At 39.0% G+C, this 18,781-nt stretch overlaps 1 protein-coding gene across 1 annotated transcript in view; it reads left to right on the top strand.

Annotated features, from left to right (window-relative positions):
* The window catches only part of LOC140489222 (histone acetyltransferase p300-like), a 118,939-nt gene that overhangs the window by 84,468 nt on the left and 15,690 nt on the right, over positions 1-18,781 (top strand). The window contains exons 17-24 of the mRNA XM_072588524.1: positions 642-760; positions 2,283-2,522; positions 9,267-9,355; positions 10,532-10,612; positions 10,997-11,053; positions 11,890-11,967; positions 13,200-13,267; positions 14,152-14,302. Coding sequence (XP_072444625.1) covers positions 642-760; positions 2,283-2,522; positions 9,267-9,355; positions 10,532-10,612; positions 10,997-11,053; positions 11,890-11,967; positions 13,200-13,267; positions 14,152-14,302 — 883 coding nt within the window. The remainder of the gene's footprint in view (positions 1-641; positions 761-2,282; positions 2,523-9,266; positions 9,356-10,531; positions 10,613-10,996; positions 11,054-11,889; positions 11,968-13,199; positions 13,268-14,151; positions 14,303-18,781) is intronic.

Raw genomic sequence — 18,781 nt, 5'->3', positions numbered from 1 at the left:
GAACAGCAAGTGATTAGGAAAGTGAAGAGAAGGTTACTAATTGTCAGAGAGTTTAATCAAAAAAAAGCAGTGTATCATGTTCTAGATATATGTAGTACTAGTAAGACCATATGTTGAGTGCCATGCACAGTTTTGATCTCCTGATATAATATATATTTCTGTATTGCTTGTTGGTTGTGACACCATGTGAAATGATGATTTGATTTTTGTGCCACTGATTAACCTGTTTTGAGAATTTTATTGGCAGGGAGGCATCAAGCAGAGACTAAGCATAGATTTTTAAACACATTTAAAATCTTTTCAATTACAAAGTTAAAATCAGGTGTTCTAAGTATCACTTGACAGGCATCAAAAATTAGGGGAAGAAAACTAAGATCATTTCCGTATTTCATCTCACTTCTTAGAACCGCATCAAATCACCTGGGTACTTTTTCTGTTAGTCTGTGAACTGAGCTGAACTGAAATTGTTTTGATATAAATAACTGAATTTTAAATAATAAGTTTAATGAGATCCTTACAAAAGTAGGGAGAGTAAATTGAAGCATTGAAATACTAGCATCCTTCAAACTTTTGTTACAATAGTCACCTTTTAGTTACTAGATGTCCTTGTAGTGGAATGACTTTTTTTTTTCACTGTTTAGTTTTCAAGCCAGAAGAGTTGAGGCAGGCACTAATGCCGACACTGGAAGCACTTTATCGTCAGGACCCTGAATCACTTCCTTTCCGGCAACCTGTGGATCCTCAGCAACTGGGTATTCCTGTAAGTGTGATGTGAGGATGTTTGAATGGTATGCATATTATTTTTCAATTACACCTGAAAGGATTGTGATTATAATTTTTTTGTACCTTTCAGCAGAACTATAATAGCTGAGATCAGGGCTCTTGTGCACATGAAAGTGAAGACCATCACATAACGATGTTACATCTAGTAATTCAGAGCCACAGGCTAATGTGCTGAGGGCATGGGTTTGAATCCCATCATGGCAGGTGGTGTAATTTGAATTCATTAAAAATCTAGAAATAAAAGCTAACCTAATGATGACCATGTAACTCCTGTTGTTGCTTCAAAAAAAAGAAAATTCATCTGGTTAATCTGGTTCATTTGTGTTCTTTAGGCAAGGAAATCTGCCATCCTTATCCAGTCTAGCCTGTATGTGATTCTAGACCTATATTAATATAGTTGGCTCTTAACTGTCCTCTAGGCAATAAGGGGTGGTCAATAAATGCTGGCTTAGCCAGCTTTTTCCACATCACATGCATTTGCAAAATCATGACTTTTTTAAAGAGATTTTTGTTACATGATTTTTTCCATGATATCACAAAGGGAAAAGCAAACACACACTCTATTTTTTTTTGGTGTTACCAAAGCTAGGTTGCTTTTCTTATAAACATTTTACCAGTTTATCTGCCTTTCTCCTGGCCAATGCAAAATGTTTGGACCAGCCAGTTCGTAGTGGTTTATGATGACTGAATAAGACCAACTAATTTTTGCTGCCTGTCATTCTAGAGCCCTTTTGTGTTTTGAAGAGGAAAATATTGCATCTTCCTTTTGCTTCAATTGAAAATAGCATGTTTTAGAAAAGTGTGCTAGAAGGTTGATATTTCAGTAAACTGAAAGTTCCTCCTAATGCACAATATCCAACTTTGCTGTGCACCTGTATAGGATAAGACAAAAGTTGAAAACACTGACGTGCACAGCAGGTTATTCAACACCTGTAATGGTAACATGCAAGCTACCTAAAACAAAAGCAAAATCCTGCAGATGTTGGAAATCTGTAATAAACACAATGCTGGGGAAATTCAGGTGATTTGGCTGTTTGTGTGGAGAGAAATAGACGTAAAGTTTCAAGTTTGCTTTGACTCTTCAAGTCATACTGGATTTGAACTTGAACTGTTTTTCTCCACAGTTGTTGCCAGACTGCCTGATTTTCTGCAGCTTTCTGTTTGTTTTGTACAAGGCACAGTGTTACATTTCAATCTTTGGTTATGGTAAAGAGCATGGAACCCCAGTGTTACTACGGGTCTTTCTCTTTACCAATGGACATTTCCTGTTGTGCGTATTCACTCATTTCTGTTTCTATATCAGACAATCCAGTTTTTGCATTTTTATCCAAATGGATGTAGACTGATTCCTTTTGGGCCCTTCTACTGGGAGTGCTATGACCTGTTATAGAGCTTTTAGAAACACATTGTGAGCAAGAATATTGTGCCCTCCCAACCCATTGGAGCACTTTACGTGGCTTGCTCGAAAACTGAAGCTTTGTTTTTTATTTCTCTTGAAGGACTATTTTGACATTGTAAAAACACCGATGGACTTGTCTACAATCAAGCGTAAGCTGGATACTGGCCAGTATCAGGAGCCATGGCAATATGTTGATGACATTTGGTTGATGTTCAACAATGCCTGGCTGTACAACCGCAAGACGTCACGTGTGTATAAGTACTGTACAAAGCTGGCAGAGGTCTTTGAGCTGGAGATTGACCCTGTCATGCAAAATCTGGGATATTGCTGTGGTAGAAAGGTTGGTCCCTGACAATTTTCCCTCTAAGTATTTTCCTTCTTTCAATTCACATTTTCTTTCCCTCTTCTGAGAGAGCTTCAAGGATGAGCCATTGCTTTTCAATTAAATAAATGTTTTTAGTTTTGAAGTAAAAAAAATGTCAGTAGGGGATTCAAATATCGGTGGTGGGAGAGTGTGGTAGAATAGAAACTGAAGGAGACATGCACTGTTGCACTGGACAGAGGTTGTCGAGTAGAAATCGGTAGATTTTTCTAAGGCCAAATTTTTCCATCCTTAACTCTGAGCACAGAGACCAGTTGTAGAGTCTCTCACCTTTGTACATGAGGTCAGCCAACTTTGTTTGGTCCTTTTCCCGAGGTTTCACACACGAGATGCAATTGGCACACACCAACTTCTGCAAACAGTTAAAGTTTATTTAAAGCCTGTACAAGCTAGGTAGACCCCCTTTTGACCCTCTTCGCAGGTGTGCGAAATTGAGTCAAAAGAGGTCCTCAACAAAAGAAAAATCCCCTTTATACAGGTCAGTTGGTAAAGCTTACAGGTACTCTGGCCCCACCCACCCACCCATAACCACGTTACTCCAGGTACAGTGGTAGGATGAGGTCATCCTCAGAGATAATTTAAATCGTTATGCAAATGGTTTCCTGACTCAATTATTCCCCAAGACAACGTAGGTGCTGGGGATGGCTATGAAAGCATTTTTGAATGGAAGGGACTGAATGTTAGTTTAATTTGATAATAGCAGGAGAGTAGTAGCAAATGACTATCCAAATGAAGTGGGAGTTATCCACATTTCTGCATGAATGTCGTCCCCACCCATTTCCAGAATGTTCAGTTTCTGGAGGAAGGCAATGCAGTTTAACTTTAATATTACTTTAGTGTCCAGGGAAATAGTCCAATTTAATCTTTTAACATTACAGGTTGGTGCAACCTGTTCTGTCAATTTTCTCATCCAAGTCCCAGTATTATCCCAAATCAACTTTCTTCCCTTTTTTTTTTGTAGTATCCCATTTGTAGGTTCCGTGCATTTAGATCGATCATTTCAAACATTTATAACGTTTTCTGAATGAGCAATGACTCTTTGGTTTCACTCTGCAGGCTAAGACTCCACAAGGCAGCAAGGGAATGGGTCTTACCAGGCACAGCAAGAGGATTAGGCAGCAAGCAAGGAGTCTCCTGTGGCTATTACCCTAAAAAAACAGATGTACCACTTTGGGTAATGTTGGGGGGGAATGGCCTGTCAGTTGAAAGCAGCAATAGCCAAGTTCATTGTACCGTGATTGGCTCTGCTGTATAGGGGAGAAGTTAAAACACGTGGGCTTGCAGTATTTATAGGATATTCAGTTGTAAGGGGAATAGATGCATATCCCATGTGTTAGGGTCAAGAATGTACTGTGACTGCTCTGAGACATTCTAGAGGAGGAGGATGAACAACCAGTTGTCATGGTGCACTTTGGTACAAACAGCATGAGTTAAAAGAAAAAAGGTACAAACAGCATGGGTTGAAAGAAAAAAGGGATGAGATCCTAAAAGCAGAATATAAGGTGATAGGAAGGAAGTTTAAAAATTGTGACTTCAAAGGTAATGATCTAAGGATTACTACCAGTACCATGTACCATTCAGTGTACTCAAAATAGCCGGATAAATTAGATCACCTGGCTGAAGAGATGATGTGAGGTGGAGAGAGATGGACAGAGAAATCAAGGGCCATGATTAAACAGAGCCACAGTGAAAAATATTGGGAATGGAACAAGTAATACTAAAAAGACAACCCTTAGGCTTTGTGCTTTTAATGTGTGGAACATCACAAAAAATGAATGAATTAATCTTGGAAAATGGATGAAAGCAAGTATGATATTGCCTGGATTATGGAGACATGGCTGCAGGGTGACCAGGGATGAGAACATCCAGGGGTATTCAATATTTAGAAAGAACAGACGAGAAAGGAAGTAGTATTGCTGGTTAAGGAAGAAATTAATGCAATGGTGAGAAAGGATATTAGTTCTGACATTGTGGGATCTGAATGTTAGAGCTAAAAAGCACCAAGAGGCTAAAAAACATGAATAGGGGTTGTGTATGGATCCCAAATTGCAGGCATGGTGTCAGGAATATCATTAAACAGGAAATTAGAAATGCATGCAACAAGGACACATCTGTAATTATGGGTGAATTTAATTTGCATAAAGTTTGGACAAACAAAATTAGTAAGAATATCATCGAGGAGGAATTCCTGGAGTTGTATGTGAAATACCAACGAGAGAACAGGCCATCCCAGTCTGGGTATAATGTAATGAGAGATGAATAATTGACCTTCTAGTTATATCAGGTCTTTTAAGAATGAGCAACCATATGATAGAATTCCTCATCGATGTAGAGTGAGATATTTGGTTCTGAAGCTAGGGTCCTGAATCTGAATGGAGAAAATGAGGTGCGAGGTGGCTATGATAGGTTCAAGGGATGCTGATGAAAATGAGTGTAAATATTCAAAAGCGCATGAGTCAGCTGCACCAATTATTCATTTCTGTCTGCCGCAAAAGTAGAACAAGAAAGATGGCCGATTCATGGCTTACAGGGGAAACTTTAGTTAGTATTATATCCAAGGAAGAGGTGTACAAATTGGCTGGAAAAATACAACAGACCTGAGAAGTGGGAGCAGTTTAGAATTCAACAAAGGAGGAAAGGACTGTCAATTAAGAAAGGGAAAATAGAATATGAGTAAGCTTGTGGGAACATCAAACTGTATGTAAAAGTTTCTGTTGTTATCTGAAATAAAAAAGATTGAAGGCAAATGTAGATCCTATATAGTCAGAAACTGGGGCATTTGCAATGAGAAACAAAGAAATAGCTTCCCAACTAAATGCACACTTTTTGGTTCTGTGATTACACAGGAGGATCCAAATAACATACGCAGAAATGTTGAGAAATACAGGGTTTTGTGAGAGGGAAGGATTGAGGAAATCAGTAGGAAAATGATATTGTGTAAAATATGGGATTGGAGACAGATGAATCCCTAGGGCCTGATCATCTAAATCCCAGACTACTAAAGGAAGTAGCATAGAAGTAAGAGATATGATATTACTCATCTTAGACTTTGCAGCAGTTCCTACAGGTTGGTGGGTAGCTAATATAACTGCTCTATTTAAAAAGGGAGGCAGGGAGATAACTGGAAATTATAGACCAGTCAGTCAGATGTCATTGAGGAGAATGATAGAATTCATTATAAAAGACTTAATAGCAGAGCATTTGGAAGACAATAGAATTCTTTGGGGACTCGGCTGTTATGGGGAAGCCAGTGGATGTGGTTTATTTGGGCATTCAGAAGGCTTTTGACGAAGTCCCACATAAGAGATCAGTGTGTAAAATTAAAGCACGTGGGTTGGGGGTCATGTATGGAAATAAATCTCTATAGCAGACAGGAAGCCAAGTGTAGGAATAAAGATGATCATTTTCTGGATTGGTAAGCAAGTGACTAGTGGGATGTTGCAGGCTCGTTGCTAGGGCCCTAACTATTCAAAATATTTTCATGATTCAGGTGAGGGAGCTAAATGTAATATCTAAATTTGCAGAAGTGACAGTTTGGGTGGAAGGGTTAGCTGGAAGGAGGATGCAGAAATGCAAGTGTGATTTCGGCAAGCTAAGTGAGTGGGGAAGTGCATGGCACATGCAGTAAAATGTGCATAAATGTGAGGTTATCCACTTTGGAATCAAAAACAGATGTTAGATTATTATCTGACGGTAAATTGAAAGAGGGGAATATGCACAGACCTGGGAGGTGTCCTCGTACACCAGTCATCCAAGATGAGCATGCAGGTGCAGCAGGCAATCAAAAAGGCAAATGGTATATTGTCCTTCAGAGTGAGAGGCTTACGATACAAGAGCAGTCATGTCTTGCTGCAGTTTTCCAGGGCCTTGGTGAGAACACACCTCAAATGTTGTTTACAGTTTTGGTCTGTATCTGAGGAAGGATGTTCTTGCTATTGAAGGTTTACCAGACTGATTCCTGGGAATGACAGGACTTGGGTACGAGGAAAGGTTAAATCTGTTCTGATAATATTTGTTGGCGTTTAGAAGAATGAAGGGGTTCTCCTAGAAACCAACAAAATTCTAACATGACTAAACCGGGTAGATGCAGTCAGGATGAGTCTTGGTTCCCAGTGATGGGACAATTGGAACGAAGGGTCATAGTTTAAGTATCGGGGTAAACCTTTTAGGATTGAAATGAGAACAAATTTCTTAATCCAGAATGGGGTGGCCATGTGGAAATTGCTACAGCAAAAGCAGTTGAGGCCAAACCAATTTATGGGTATTTCATCTGGGGCTAAAAGGTTCAAAGGGTCTGGGGCAAAGGTGAGAACGGCTATTGAGTTGGATAATGAATGGCAAAGCAGGCTATTTTCTATGATTCTGTGGTTTTGGGAATTGAGTTATCAATTGACACTCTGTACTTTTCATCATCTATGTAGTCTGAGTCAGGAGTTAAGATAAGTGACTGTACTTCTGATGATACTAAAACAGCTCCACATCATTCATGACAAAATTACCTTCTTGAAAGGTGCCTGTTTCACTGTAAACACTAATCACCTCTACTATCTAGAAGCTGCATTGCAGCAGCTCATCCTGGGATGCACCTCCCAGAACCATGACTTTGACCATCCAGAAAGATGAGGGTAGCAAATTTATGGGAACATTATCACCTGCAGATCCTTCAAGTTTAACACTATTCTGACTTGGCATACATCACCATTCCTCATTGTTGGCTCAAACTGCTGGTACTCCAAGCTAAGAGCACTGTGACAGTACCTTTTCCATGTGAACTTCAACAGTTCAAAGATGCAGTAAGTGGGGATGGATGATATATACTAACTTTCCTAGGCACCCATATCGTGTTAAAAGCAGCATTTGTAACAAAATGTCCACAACCAAGGCACATTGTTATTTCACAATTAAGGCTGAAACATTAAAGTGCAAGTCTTATGCCATTGCTGTTGTGATGATGCATTTTGTTTTCCTCCTGAACTAATGTCACAATTGCCTTCATTGATATTTTGATCTCTGTCCTCCAAGGCAATCTTAAAATCATCATATTCTGTTCACTGACCGTTGATTGTCTTAAGTAAGTTTGCAGGTTGAGTTGGTAGTTAGGATGGCAAATTCCATGTTGTCATTCATCTCGAGAGGACTAGAGATCAAAAAGGGGTGTATTATGAGGCTTTATAAGGCACTGATCAGTCCACATTTGGAGTACTGTGAGCAATTTTGGGCCCCATATCTCCTGACGGATGTAATCGCCCTGGAGTGGGTCCAACGGAGGTTCACAAGAATGATCCCAGGAATGAAAGGCTTAACGTACGAGAAATATTTGAGGACTCTGGGACTATGAGTTTAGAAGGATGAGGGAGGATCTGATTGAAACTTAGAGAATACTGAACGACCGAGACAGAGTGAACTTTGGGTAGAAGCTTCCATTAGCAGGAGAGACAAGGACCTTGTGGGCACAGCCTTAGAGTAGAGAACAGAAATAAGGAGAAACTTCCTTAGCAGTCAGTGGCGAATCTGTGGAACTCATTGCCACAGAACGGTGTGCAGGCCATGTCATTGACTATAATAGAGATGGGTAAGTTCTTGATTGCGAAAGAGGTCAACGGTTACAGGGAGAAAACTGGAAAATGAGGTTGACAATCCTGTCGGCCATTATCGAATGTCAGAGCAAATTCGATAGGCTGAATGGCCTAATTTCTGTTCCTATGGTCTTATGGTTTCAGCCAACAATATTCTTGTTGAAGTACACAAGTAGTTGCTTTAAGTTGATGGTTAAAATGTAAAATGCTTGACTGTAGTGCTTGTACTAATGAATTAAGTAGACACCAGAGGGATTGTAAGAGAGCTAAACAATTGAATTCTCTCGGTGCCTTCCTGTGTAACATAGAATCCCAACAATACTGAAGTAGGCCATTCAGCCTGAGTCTGCACTACCCTTCGAACAGCATACCACCCAAACCCTAGCCCCTTATCCTGTCCCCATAACCTGCGTTTATGATAATAAATCAGCCTAACCTGTACATCCCAGGGCAATTTTTAGCATGGCCAGTCCATCTATCTGCACATCTTTGGGCTGGGAGGAAACTAGAGCACCCAGCAAAAACCTCCCAGACACTGGGAACACACTGGAGAACATACAAATTCTACAAGTCACCCAAGGTTGGAATTGAACCTGTGTCCCTGGTGTCCTGAGGTAACAGTGCTAATCACTAAGCCACCATGTCACCCCATGTTCAATGTTTAAAACCTGTAATTATAGCCCTTTACCATTTCCATTCTGCCTTCTTCCTACTCCCATAATCTCTGGCCATTTTCTTGTATCACTTTCAGTCCATATCTCCCAAATCTATTTCAGCTTTGCTTCTTTTAATATTCACTGTCAGAAGTAAACCCTGTTCTAAATTGTTTTGATTGTACCCTCAATGCCCCAACTGATTTGTCTTTTAGTCCTCCATTTATCACATCTGAGTTCAGTGAGCCTTTATCTATGTTAAAGGCATGATATAAATCCTGCTACTGCCGTAGGTCTGTGACATGGAGCTCCATTTGTATTTGGCTGATACTGCTTTTTTAAAGCACAATGTGGAAGCTATAATTATGGGTTCTGACGTTCAGTGGCATTTGAGCAGCAGAAAGTAACCACCTTTTTCTCAGCTGTTTCAAAGCGTTGCTCAAGTTGTAATAATTTTCTTTTGTTCTTTGTAGCTGGAATTTTCACCGCAGACCCTCTGTTGCTATGGAAAACAGTTGTGTACGATCCCTCGGGATGCTACCTATTACAGTTATCAAAACCGGTGAGATGGCTTCTAGATCAGCCAACAAAACACTATTTTTAAAATAAATCAGTCGAATTTGCTTTGATTTCTATCAAACTTTACTAACTGCCTAGTTAAAAGGTTAATAAAAAGTCTTGTCTATTTATTAAAATCTACGCTATCCATCAAATTATCACAATCCTGTTCAGGATACTGTAAATCCTTGAGTTATGAAAAATATTGATAGTGGGTACAGACACTAAAGTTGCTGCTTGTGGGGAAGAGCCTAACTTGAAGCTGCCCATATAAGATAGTCACCAATATAACCAATAGCGAATTCAAGAAAATTCTTTACTCCAGAATCAGAACACTGAGTAGTTGAACTGAATAGTATAGCGTTTCAAGAGAAAACTAGACAAACTTGAAGGGAGTAGATAGTTTTTAATGTGGGTTTACATGAGGAAAAGGCAGTTGGAGACTTGAGCTCGGTATAAATAATGGACTGGGACTGGTTGGGCCAAGTGATCTGTTTCCATAAAATAGCCATTATATTCTTCTGTAACTTGTACTGTTGGGTGAAGTTGCTATAAGTTCTTTAATGACCTTATATAGATTGTTAGTCTTCAGGGTGGGAAGAAATAGACCTCTTGAGTTACTTAATTTGCTATTATGATTCCAACAGAGGCTAATTTATTGTCTAAATGTGATCAGGGAAGTTGTACAAAAATGAGGCAATTCGATTCAGTAGCAGTAAAAACTAAATGGGTAACCTGAGGAATTTTCAAAATATTCTGATAGAACAGCATCGTGCCACTTGTTTATTGAGCAGAATTTGTGTGTCTCCTACGTTTGGACTGCGACAGGACCATGTCGGTTGGTGTTTTCCTAATCAAACTTACATGGATTATATCTTCTAATTAATAATGTGGTGGTTTTATACTCTCAATGCAAATGGTAATCATTTCTACACTGAATAATCAACCGAAAAGTTTAAAAATACAGGTCTGTCTTAATCCTTTGCTAAATTTTGAAAAACTAATTTTCATAAAATTGGTTGTGTGCGCTCCCTTACTTTCTACCTTTTCTTCTCTCAAATATTCTCATTCATTATTAGTGCTTTTAACATGATCCTTTAACTGGTCACCAATTTATTTTACTTGTGTTCACTTGGTTATACATGTAAAGTTTTTCAAAACATGTTTATCTTTTAAACAGGTATCACTTCTGTGAGAAATGTTTCAATGAGATCCAGGGAGAAACTGTCTCTCTAGGTGATGACCCAACGCAACCTCAAACGTAAGTGTACTCTCTGGCTTTTTCTTTAAGGGATTTAAAATTGATGACTGCCTAAATTTTAAATTGCTAAAGAATGTAGGTATTGTAAGTTTTCATTATGGATAGAATAAATTCTATATCTAACAACAGTTACCAGATGCCAAGATCCTTGGATTTGAAGGCAGGAAATGGCACCACAATGTCAAAACTCCTTGACTTTTGTGTAACAAAATTTGGTCAGTTGTTTATTTGCAAAATGTGTGAGGATGTTATAGATATTGCTAGAAGATATCAATTTTAAGTTCTCCACCAGTGCAGTTTTTTGTACTGTGATACATGTATTCTGGCTGTACATTTGATCGCTGTCTCTTGCTGCCTACTATAATGTGTTTTCGTTTCTGTTAGGACTATTTCTAAGGAACAGTTCTCAAAGAAGAAGAATGATACACTGGACCCTGAAATGTAAGTGTTTTTAGGTTCAGTTATTGGTTCTTAATGGGGTTGTAGGTAATATTGTCCTATCACTTTTATTACCTTAAAGATGGTCTTGAGCCATCCTGCCTCTGCACTCCTTATGATGCTCCCACCTCCATTTATTTTTGCAAAAACGGGTAAACGTGAAATACCACTAATTAGCTGATCCAACCAGGAAGCATGACAAGTCAAAACCAGATTGATGGATTTTGTTCCCTGCAGGAAACATATTATCCTAAAAGTGCTGAGTGTTGGAAACTTATTAATTCATTTTTATTAATGTGGGTCATAGGAGTTGCAGAACCTTCACCATGTCATATTGTTTTCAACCTAGTTTGTCTGTAAAGAAGAAATCTCAAAAACCAACAGATAGGGTTCAGCAAAACTTGTTGTTATAGAATAAGGTCCAAAGAAGAACTGATTAATTTTTGCAAAAGTATAGATCCAGCCCCTTTTAATTTTTTAAAGGATCAGTTTACATTGGGAGATATATTGAACCTTTTTTTAGTATAAAGAATATTGAGAGATATTTAATTTGGAATGTTGTTAGTTTGTTTTAGAATGTTGTGGATTGTCCCAAAATGTGAGCACACCTTTCATAGCAGATTGGGGTGGCTTCATGTCAATCCAGGCTCAACAATGAGTTGAAGTACTTAATTAGAAAAAACTTCCTTTTTTGTTTTTCAAGCTTTGTAGTTGCAGAGCATTGGCCCGGAAGGAATAAGTCTGAAGGGGAAACTGTAATTTGCAAAGTTTGATCAACATGTTGGAGGCATGTACTGTAGCACTCTTCACTTGTTGATAATCGCTGCTTCTCTTTGTAGATTTGTTGAATGTACTGAATGTGGTCGGAAAATGCATCAAATCTGTGTCCTTCACCACGAACTTATTTGGCCCTCAGGGTGAGTTGCATTGCAAATAAAAGTTGTAAGTTTAATACAAATGTGCAGAATTATCTTTGCATTCATCATAAAAGAGTTGAGGTTAAGTTATTCTGCAAATACAACGATCATTGCCATTGAAATCAAAAGTAAAGAGTCCTTCATTGAGTTAGGGTTATAGCAAGATATGGGTGACCTGTGTACCCAAGGGATTCACTGGTTTAGTCTTTTGTCTATGTTGATCTCCTTTACTCGACCATGTCAGCAGCATACGTGCTTCAATTACTTTAGTTAGGAAGGGGAAATTCCAAAAGTATTCCTGTTCGTATTGTTCAGTGACTCCTGCTGGGGCATCTGGTGATAATTCTTTCAAACAGAGATAGAATGCCTTCTATGGTATAATACCTTGAATGCTGTCTTGATGACTGACTACTTGGTCACGAAAGAAATTATAGCCAAGCTTAGAGGACTTTTTTTCTCTAAAAATTAAGGGGAAGAAATTTTTTTTTTGTTCCTGAAATCCATCCATCCTTTTTTGTCCATGTATGTTTGTCAGCATGGATATTTTGACTCAATTTGCTGCTCCATCTAGATCAAAACTCTACTCTGAACATTGATGCCCATTTGTTCATAGAACTGGATTGAGGTTGCAAAGTTCTGTAGAGCCTACAGGTCTGGTACAACCGCTGAGATTGATATTTTACACATTGCTAAAAGGAGACATTAAGTCAAAGTGTTTTGATTTGCACTTCTAAGAAACAGAGTGGAAAAGGTTTTTTTGAGGACATGTAAAGCTGGGAATATCTAAAGGTAGCCTTCTTTGGATTTTGATATTTCTAGTTTTGAGCTGCAGTAGACCAATGCCAGAAGCTTTGGAATCTGAACTTTTATGGATTTCTTGTATAAAATCATCTGGGGCAAAATTCACTATATCATTAGTCAGAAAATCTTGCAAAGACTTTTGACCGCATTTCCATGCTGACGTTTTGCAAGAGTGCAGAGTTGTAGAGATACTTGCAAATGGTCAGTTAGTTGCCTTGCACCACTGGGTTTGGTTCATAACTGATTGCAAAAAAAAATTGTTTACATTACAGAGATCCTGTCCAAAATGCACTGACATTGTGCATGATTTCAGTGGTATGTCCCGTTGTAGGAATGCATGTATTGTTGGAGAGTATAGTCAAATATGTGCATCAAACTAGGTTGTCAATTTATATTTTAAAAAAGCTCAGTTTTCTTTTTGCCTCTTTCAGTTTTGTTTGTGATCCCTGCTTAAAGAAAACTGGGAAAACGAGAAAAGAAAATAAATTCTGTGCAAAAAGTAAGTTCTCTCAGTATTCAATATAAATGAGTATTGTAAAAGGAGGCAATTTTCAAGAAACCTTTCAAGAAAAATTTCTGAAGCATTGAAAAGAAAGGAGCAAGAATAGACCATTCAGTTCCATTGGGCCTTCTCCACCATTTGATTTTTAGAAGTACCAAATACTTTAAATCTGTTTTGTACAAAAGGTGCGATAATGTGCATAATGGATTGTCTGTCTGGTTAATCATGAGTATTGATGTCTAAGCCTTCCACAGCTGATATTGGGAGTCTGTTGAACAACAGTGCTTGATCCTCCCCACCTGATCTTTCACTCAGGAGGTGATCACTGGAAAACAATCGGATGTCCTGAGAGAGGTTTTATTAACCTATCTGACACACACATTCTTATCTAAAACTTAGTTGTTAAGGTCAATCTTGTCCTTGTGGCTGCTTTAGCTAAGATAAGCAAACTACATGTGTTAACAATTGGATTTGAATCTTATTGATCTGTGTTTTATCAGCAAACCAATTTTGCCAACTGAAGAATTGATCAAGTCATAAGTAGCCTTTTAAAATTAGTATCCTTCCTAAGCTGCTGGGAACTGCATGCTGGTTCATGGTGCTTCAAAAGTTCTTGAAACCATCTTCCTCATGTGTTCCCTTTGCAGTCAATCATGCTGACTAAAATCAAAGCAGACATGGACTAACAAAATGATGCAGTACATTGTAACCAGTCTTACTGCACCCCAGCAGCAATTTATAATTGTGCCCTGTTAGCTGTGAAATAGAAGGAGAATAAATATAACTGAAACCCTTTTCTTTCTTGATTTAAAAAAAAAGTAGGAGTAAAATACAACAGGAATGCAGTAGTTGACATTTTCATTCAAATTTTTTCTTCCTAGGGTTACCAACCACTAAACTAGGTGTTTACCTAGAAACCCGTATTAATGACTTCCTCCGCAGACAGAATCATCCGGAGGCTGGCGAGTGCACAGTTCGGGTGGTGCACAGTTCAGATAAAACGGTGGAAGTTAAGCCAGGAATGAAGGCTAGGTGAGAAATGCTGTTTTCATTTTTGCAGAAACTTGAAAGTCAGAAGTTACAAAAATACATGTAAGTTACATCTTGAATATGTGTACAACAACAGCTTGCATTCATATAGTGTCCTTAACAGAAGCATGAGGGAACAAATGGATGCAGATCTGAAGAAAGGATGTCAGAGAATAGTGTAAAAGCTCAAAGAGATGGGTATTGAAGAGAGTAGATTAGTTCTATAACAGTCTTGATTTATTTGTTCATGGAGTATTGGCATTGCTGGCAAAGCCAGCATTTATTGACCTTCTCTAATGGAGTTAGGTCAACACATTGTTGTAGGTTTGGAGTTGCATGTATGCCAGCCTGTTTAGGGGAATAGGGGACTTAATTCCTTGAAGGGAATTAGAGAGTCGGTTAAGTTTTTACAACAAGTGACAGTAGTTACATAATTGCCACCGGACTAGCTTTTTAATTTAAGATTTTTGTTTTGTCATGGTGGGATTTGCTCCCATGTCACCAGAGCATTAACCGTGACCTCTAGATTACTATCCTAATAATTCCACTGACAAATATATAGGTATATAGGATGTCTCGTAAAATCACTTTTCCTCTTTGAAAAGGAATCTTTTTATTTGTCTTATTCTGCTAGCTCCTTTTAGTATTCATTCATGAATATTAACATATTACTATGGTTGGTCTTAATTTTATACTTGTCACACTTCTGGACATTGATAGGGGAGATTTGATGATGCCATAAGTATCAGTGGTTGGGGAAGCGGTCTTTATTTGTTTCAGTCATGGAGATTGTAATCATCTGATACTTGTGTGATGCAGACGTCTGAGCTTCCCATAATGCTAGTGTACTCTTTGACTCTGCACTCATTATAACTGAGCTTAGTCTTGTCCTCATGGACCTCACTGGGAGGAAGAGAGTGGTGAAATAGAGCTTGAGTTGTAAGCGAGTTTGTTCATCCTGAGGTGGTGGAGAGGGACTGTTTGGAGTTACGGCAAAAGAATGAATACAGTGACATTTTCCAACGATGATGTTGGCCTTGCAGTTGACGTTGTCAAGGGTTGCAGGGAAAGAAATGCACCATGTTGTGAGGATGCCATTTGTGACTTCAGTTAGAACTTCCCATGTGCCATGGCATGGCCAGAGCTCTAGTGGGCTTCTGGGAATGTGGCATTGATGATCACGAATGTAGAAAATGCACATGCATGTGTTGGACAATGAGAAGAAAGTAAGTCGAGCTGAGATGGAAGTTAGCAAGGGCAAGGAGATTGAAGATGGTAATAATGGGGATTTTTGATCATTAAAGGTGGTGCCTGAAGAGCAAAACAGTTTCATGTTAGCATGGTAATGGAGAATTTGACAAGAATTTGAATTGGGAGCACAAGTGGGGTTTTGGACTAAATGTATTTGGAGACTATTAAGTTGAGACAGGTCGTAGGAAGATGATTAGGAGTTCATGACTAGAGTAGGTTTGTGTGGGGATGGAGAATTTTTTTGTTCATTTACTGAATGTGAGTATTGCTGGCTTGGTCAGTATTAATTACATATCACCTTCTCAAACATCTAGTGATGATAAGCTCCCTTTTGAACTGCTACACTCCATGTGGTGTAGGTGCACTCACCATGCTGTTAGAAAATTCTGGGTTTTGACTGTGTGGCAGTGAAATAACAGCATATAGTTCCAAATTGAGATGGTGTGTGACTTGGAAGGGAACTTGATGTTGTCATGCACCTGCTGCCCTTGTCCTTCTAAGTGTAGAGGTTACAGGTTCAGGAAGTGCTGTCTAAGGAGTCTTGGTGTGGTGTTGCTGTGCATTTAATAGATGTCACACACTGGTGCCATTATGCTTCACTACTGGAGGGAACAAATATTGAAGATGATCCGGTGCTAATCAGGAGGGTACTTTGTCCCGGGTAGTTTTGAACTACTTGAGTGTTGCTGGAACTGCACAAATCCAGGCAAGTGCAGAGTATTCCATCATACTCCTCACTTTGCCTTCTAGGTGATGAATGTGCTTTGGGGAGCCGGGATAAAGTTACTCTCTGCAGAATTTCTAGTGTCTGACCTGCTCTTAGACCACATTTAAATGGCTGGTTCAGTTCAGTTTCTGATCAACACCTATCCCTAGGATGTTATTTATCAGCAATGGTAATGCCAATGATTATCAAGAGCAAAGGCTTGTTTCTATCTGGTCGGGAGTTGGTATTTATCTGGCACTTTGTGAACCATGACTGGTTACTTGCCAGTAGGCGAAAGTGAGGACTGCAGATGCTGGAGATCAGATTCAAGATTAGAGTGGTGCTGGAAAAGCACAGCAGGTCAAACAGCATCCAAGGAGCAGGAAAATCGACATTCCAGGCAAAAGCTCTTCGTCAGGAATGACTGTTACTTGCCAGTAATCACCCCAAGCCTGGGTAGCTGAGTCTTGAATGGCACTGAACATTGTGCAGCCATCAGTTAATACCCCCTTATAATGAAGTGATGATCACTGATAGAGCAGCTAATGATGGTTAAATTTTGGATACTACCCTGAGAATCAAAGATCTTTATAGTGTGGTGGTAGCATCTCTAGTTTCAAGATGGGTGTCCTTGGTCTAAGTCCCATCTGCTCCAAAAGTATGTGATAACATCTCTGAACAGGTTGATTTTTAAAAATTCTACCCTGAGGAACTCCTGTAGTGATTTCCTGTGGCTAAGATGACTGATCTCCCAAAAGCCACCATGTGTTCCTTTGATTCAGATGGGGAGTTTTCTTTTATTCTCATTGACTGTAGTTTTCATAGGTGTCATACTCCATTTTCCTAAGTGCTGTACTCGATCGCATGTTATCTTGATTCAAGAGTAGTCACTCTCCCTTCCCCTGTTGAGTTCAGCTGCTATTTCCATGTCTGTCCAAGGCTGTAATAAAATAAGGAGTTGGATAGGCCTGGTAGAGTCCAAGCTGAGCATCAGTAAACGGGTTATTGTATGGTTGGCAACACCATCCATTGCTGACTGAACCTTTGGGTTCTCTTTGCTATATAGGGTAAATGATTAATAGTTTTGACGCTGGATATTGAGGTTACATACGGTTTGATTGGCTAAGACAGCTATACGCCAAAAATGCTCCAGTTGAACCGACTGAGAACGGACATCTGGCGTCAAGGGTTATAAGGAAATATTTTGTGTTGGCTTTGAATGAATCAGATCGCTATAGTAGAGAGGACAGCCAAAATGGGTAACTTTGCATGGATCAATCAGTTGTCCAAAAACACTCTGCATATTCATATTTTTCAGGTTGGCATGTTCTCATGAGTGAAGCCCTAAAGGGTTCTGTGGTCAGGACTTTATGAAGATGATATCAAAGCATTTGATTAGGGGATCAGAGGCATGGTAGCTAAATTTGCTGATGACACAAAAGATTGTTGTGAAGGTGGAATTAGAAGGAGGCAGATTAGGGGGGAAAAAAAAGAGGTTGATTTTTCACTCATTTACATCACTGGCTAGGCCAGCATTTATTGCTCGTGCCTAGCTGAGTCAACCACATTGCTATGGTTATGGAGTTTAATTTAGACCAGACCAGGTAAGATCAGCAGTTTCCTTTTCTAAAGGGCATACGTGATCCCAATGGTTTTTTTTCTGACAACTGGCAATGGATTCACGGTCATCATTAGACTCTTAATTCAAGATTTTCATTGAATTCATATTCCATATCTGCTGAGGCAGGATTCAAACCCAGGTCCCCAGAACATTATCTGGATCTCTTTATTAGCAGTCCATCCACTAGACAGTCATCTCCCCCACATGAGTGGACAGATGGAATATAAACTTGGGAAAGTATGTAATGATTCACTTTAGAAGAAGCATAGCAGGCAGATTAGCATTTAACTGTGAATAACTGTAGAATTTGTAAGTGCAGAGCAGTCTAGTTTTTCTTGTGCATGTTCACAAAATGTTAGTGAGCAGATGCTGCAAGTAATTAAAGAACAGCATTCCATTAGCTGTCTTATTAGAAGAAGAATTGAACATAAATGTAAGGTTAGACTATTTTGTGATGTGTGCAGTTTTCTCTTCTGATTTGGGGAAAGCTGTAAATACATAGCAGTTGGTTCATAGAATCATAGAATTTTATAGTACAGAAGGAGACCATTCGGCCATCATATCTGTACCAGTTCCTGAAAGAGTTGCCCAGCTAGTCTCATTCTCCAGCTCTATCTCAGCCTTCAGAAATTATCACATAAATCTATACTCAGCTCTCTTTTTAAACCTCTGGAATCTGCCCCCACTACACTCCCAGGCAATGCTTTCCAAATTTTAACAACTCATTTAAAAAGTTTCTCCTCCTCTCACTGCTAGTTCTCTTGCTGACAGTCTTGAAATTGTGATCCTCTTGTAACTGACAGACCAAGTAATGGAAACAGAATATCCTTCTTTACCCTGTCAAGATTGTTCATGAGTTTGAACACCTCAATAAAGTCACCTCTTAAACATCTCTAAACCTTAA

This window comes from Chiloscyllium punctatum, chromosome 18 (assembly GCF_047496795.1).
Source record: "Chiloscyllium punctatum isolate Juve2018m chromosome 18, sChiPun1.3, whole genome shotgun sequence".
Taxonomy (NCBI): domain Eukaryota; kingdom Metazoa; phylum Chordata; class Chondrichthyes; order Orectolobiformes; family Hemiscylliidae; genus Chiloscyllium; species Chiloscyllium punctatum.
This window is presented reverse-complemented; position numbering and strand designations above follow the sequence as displayed.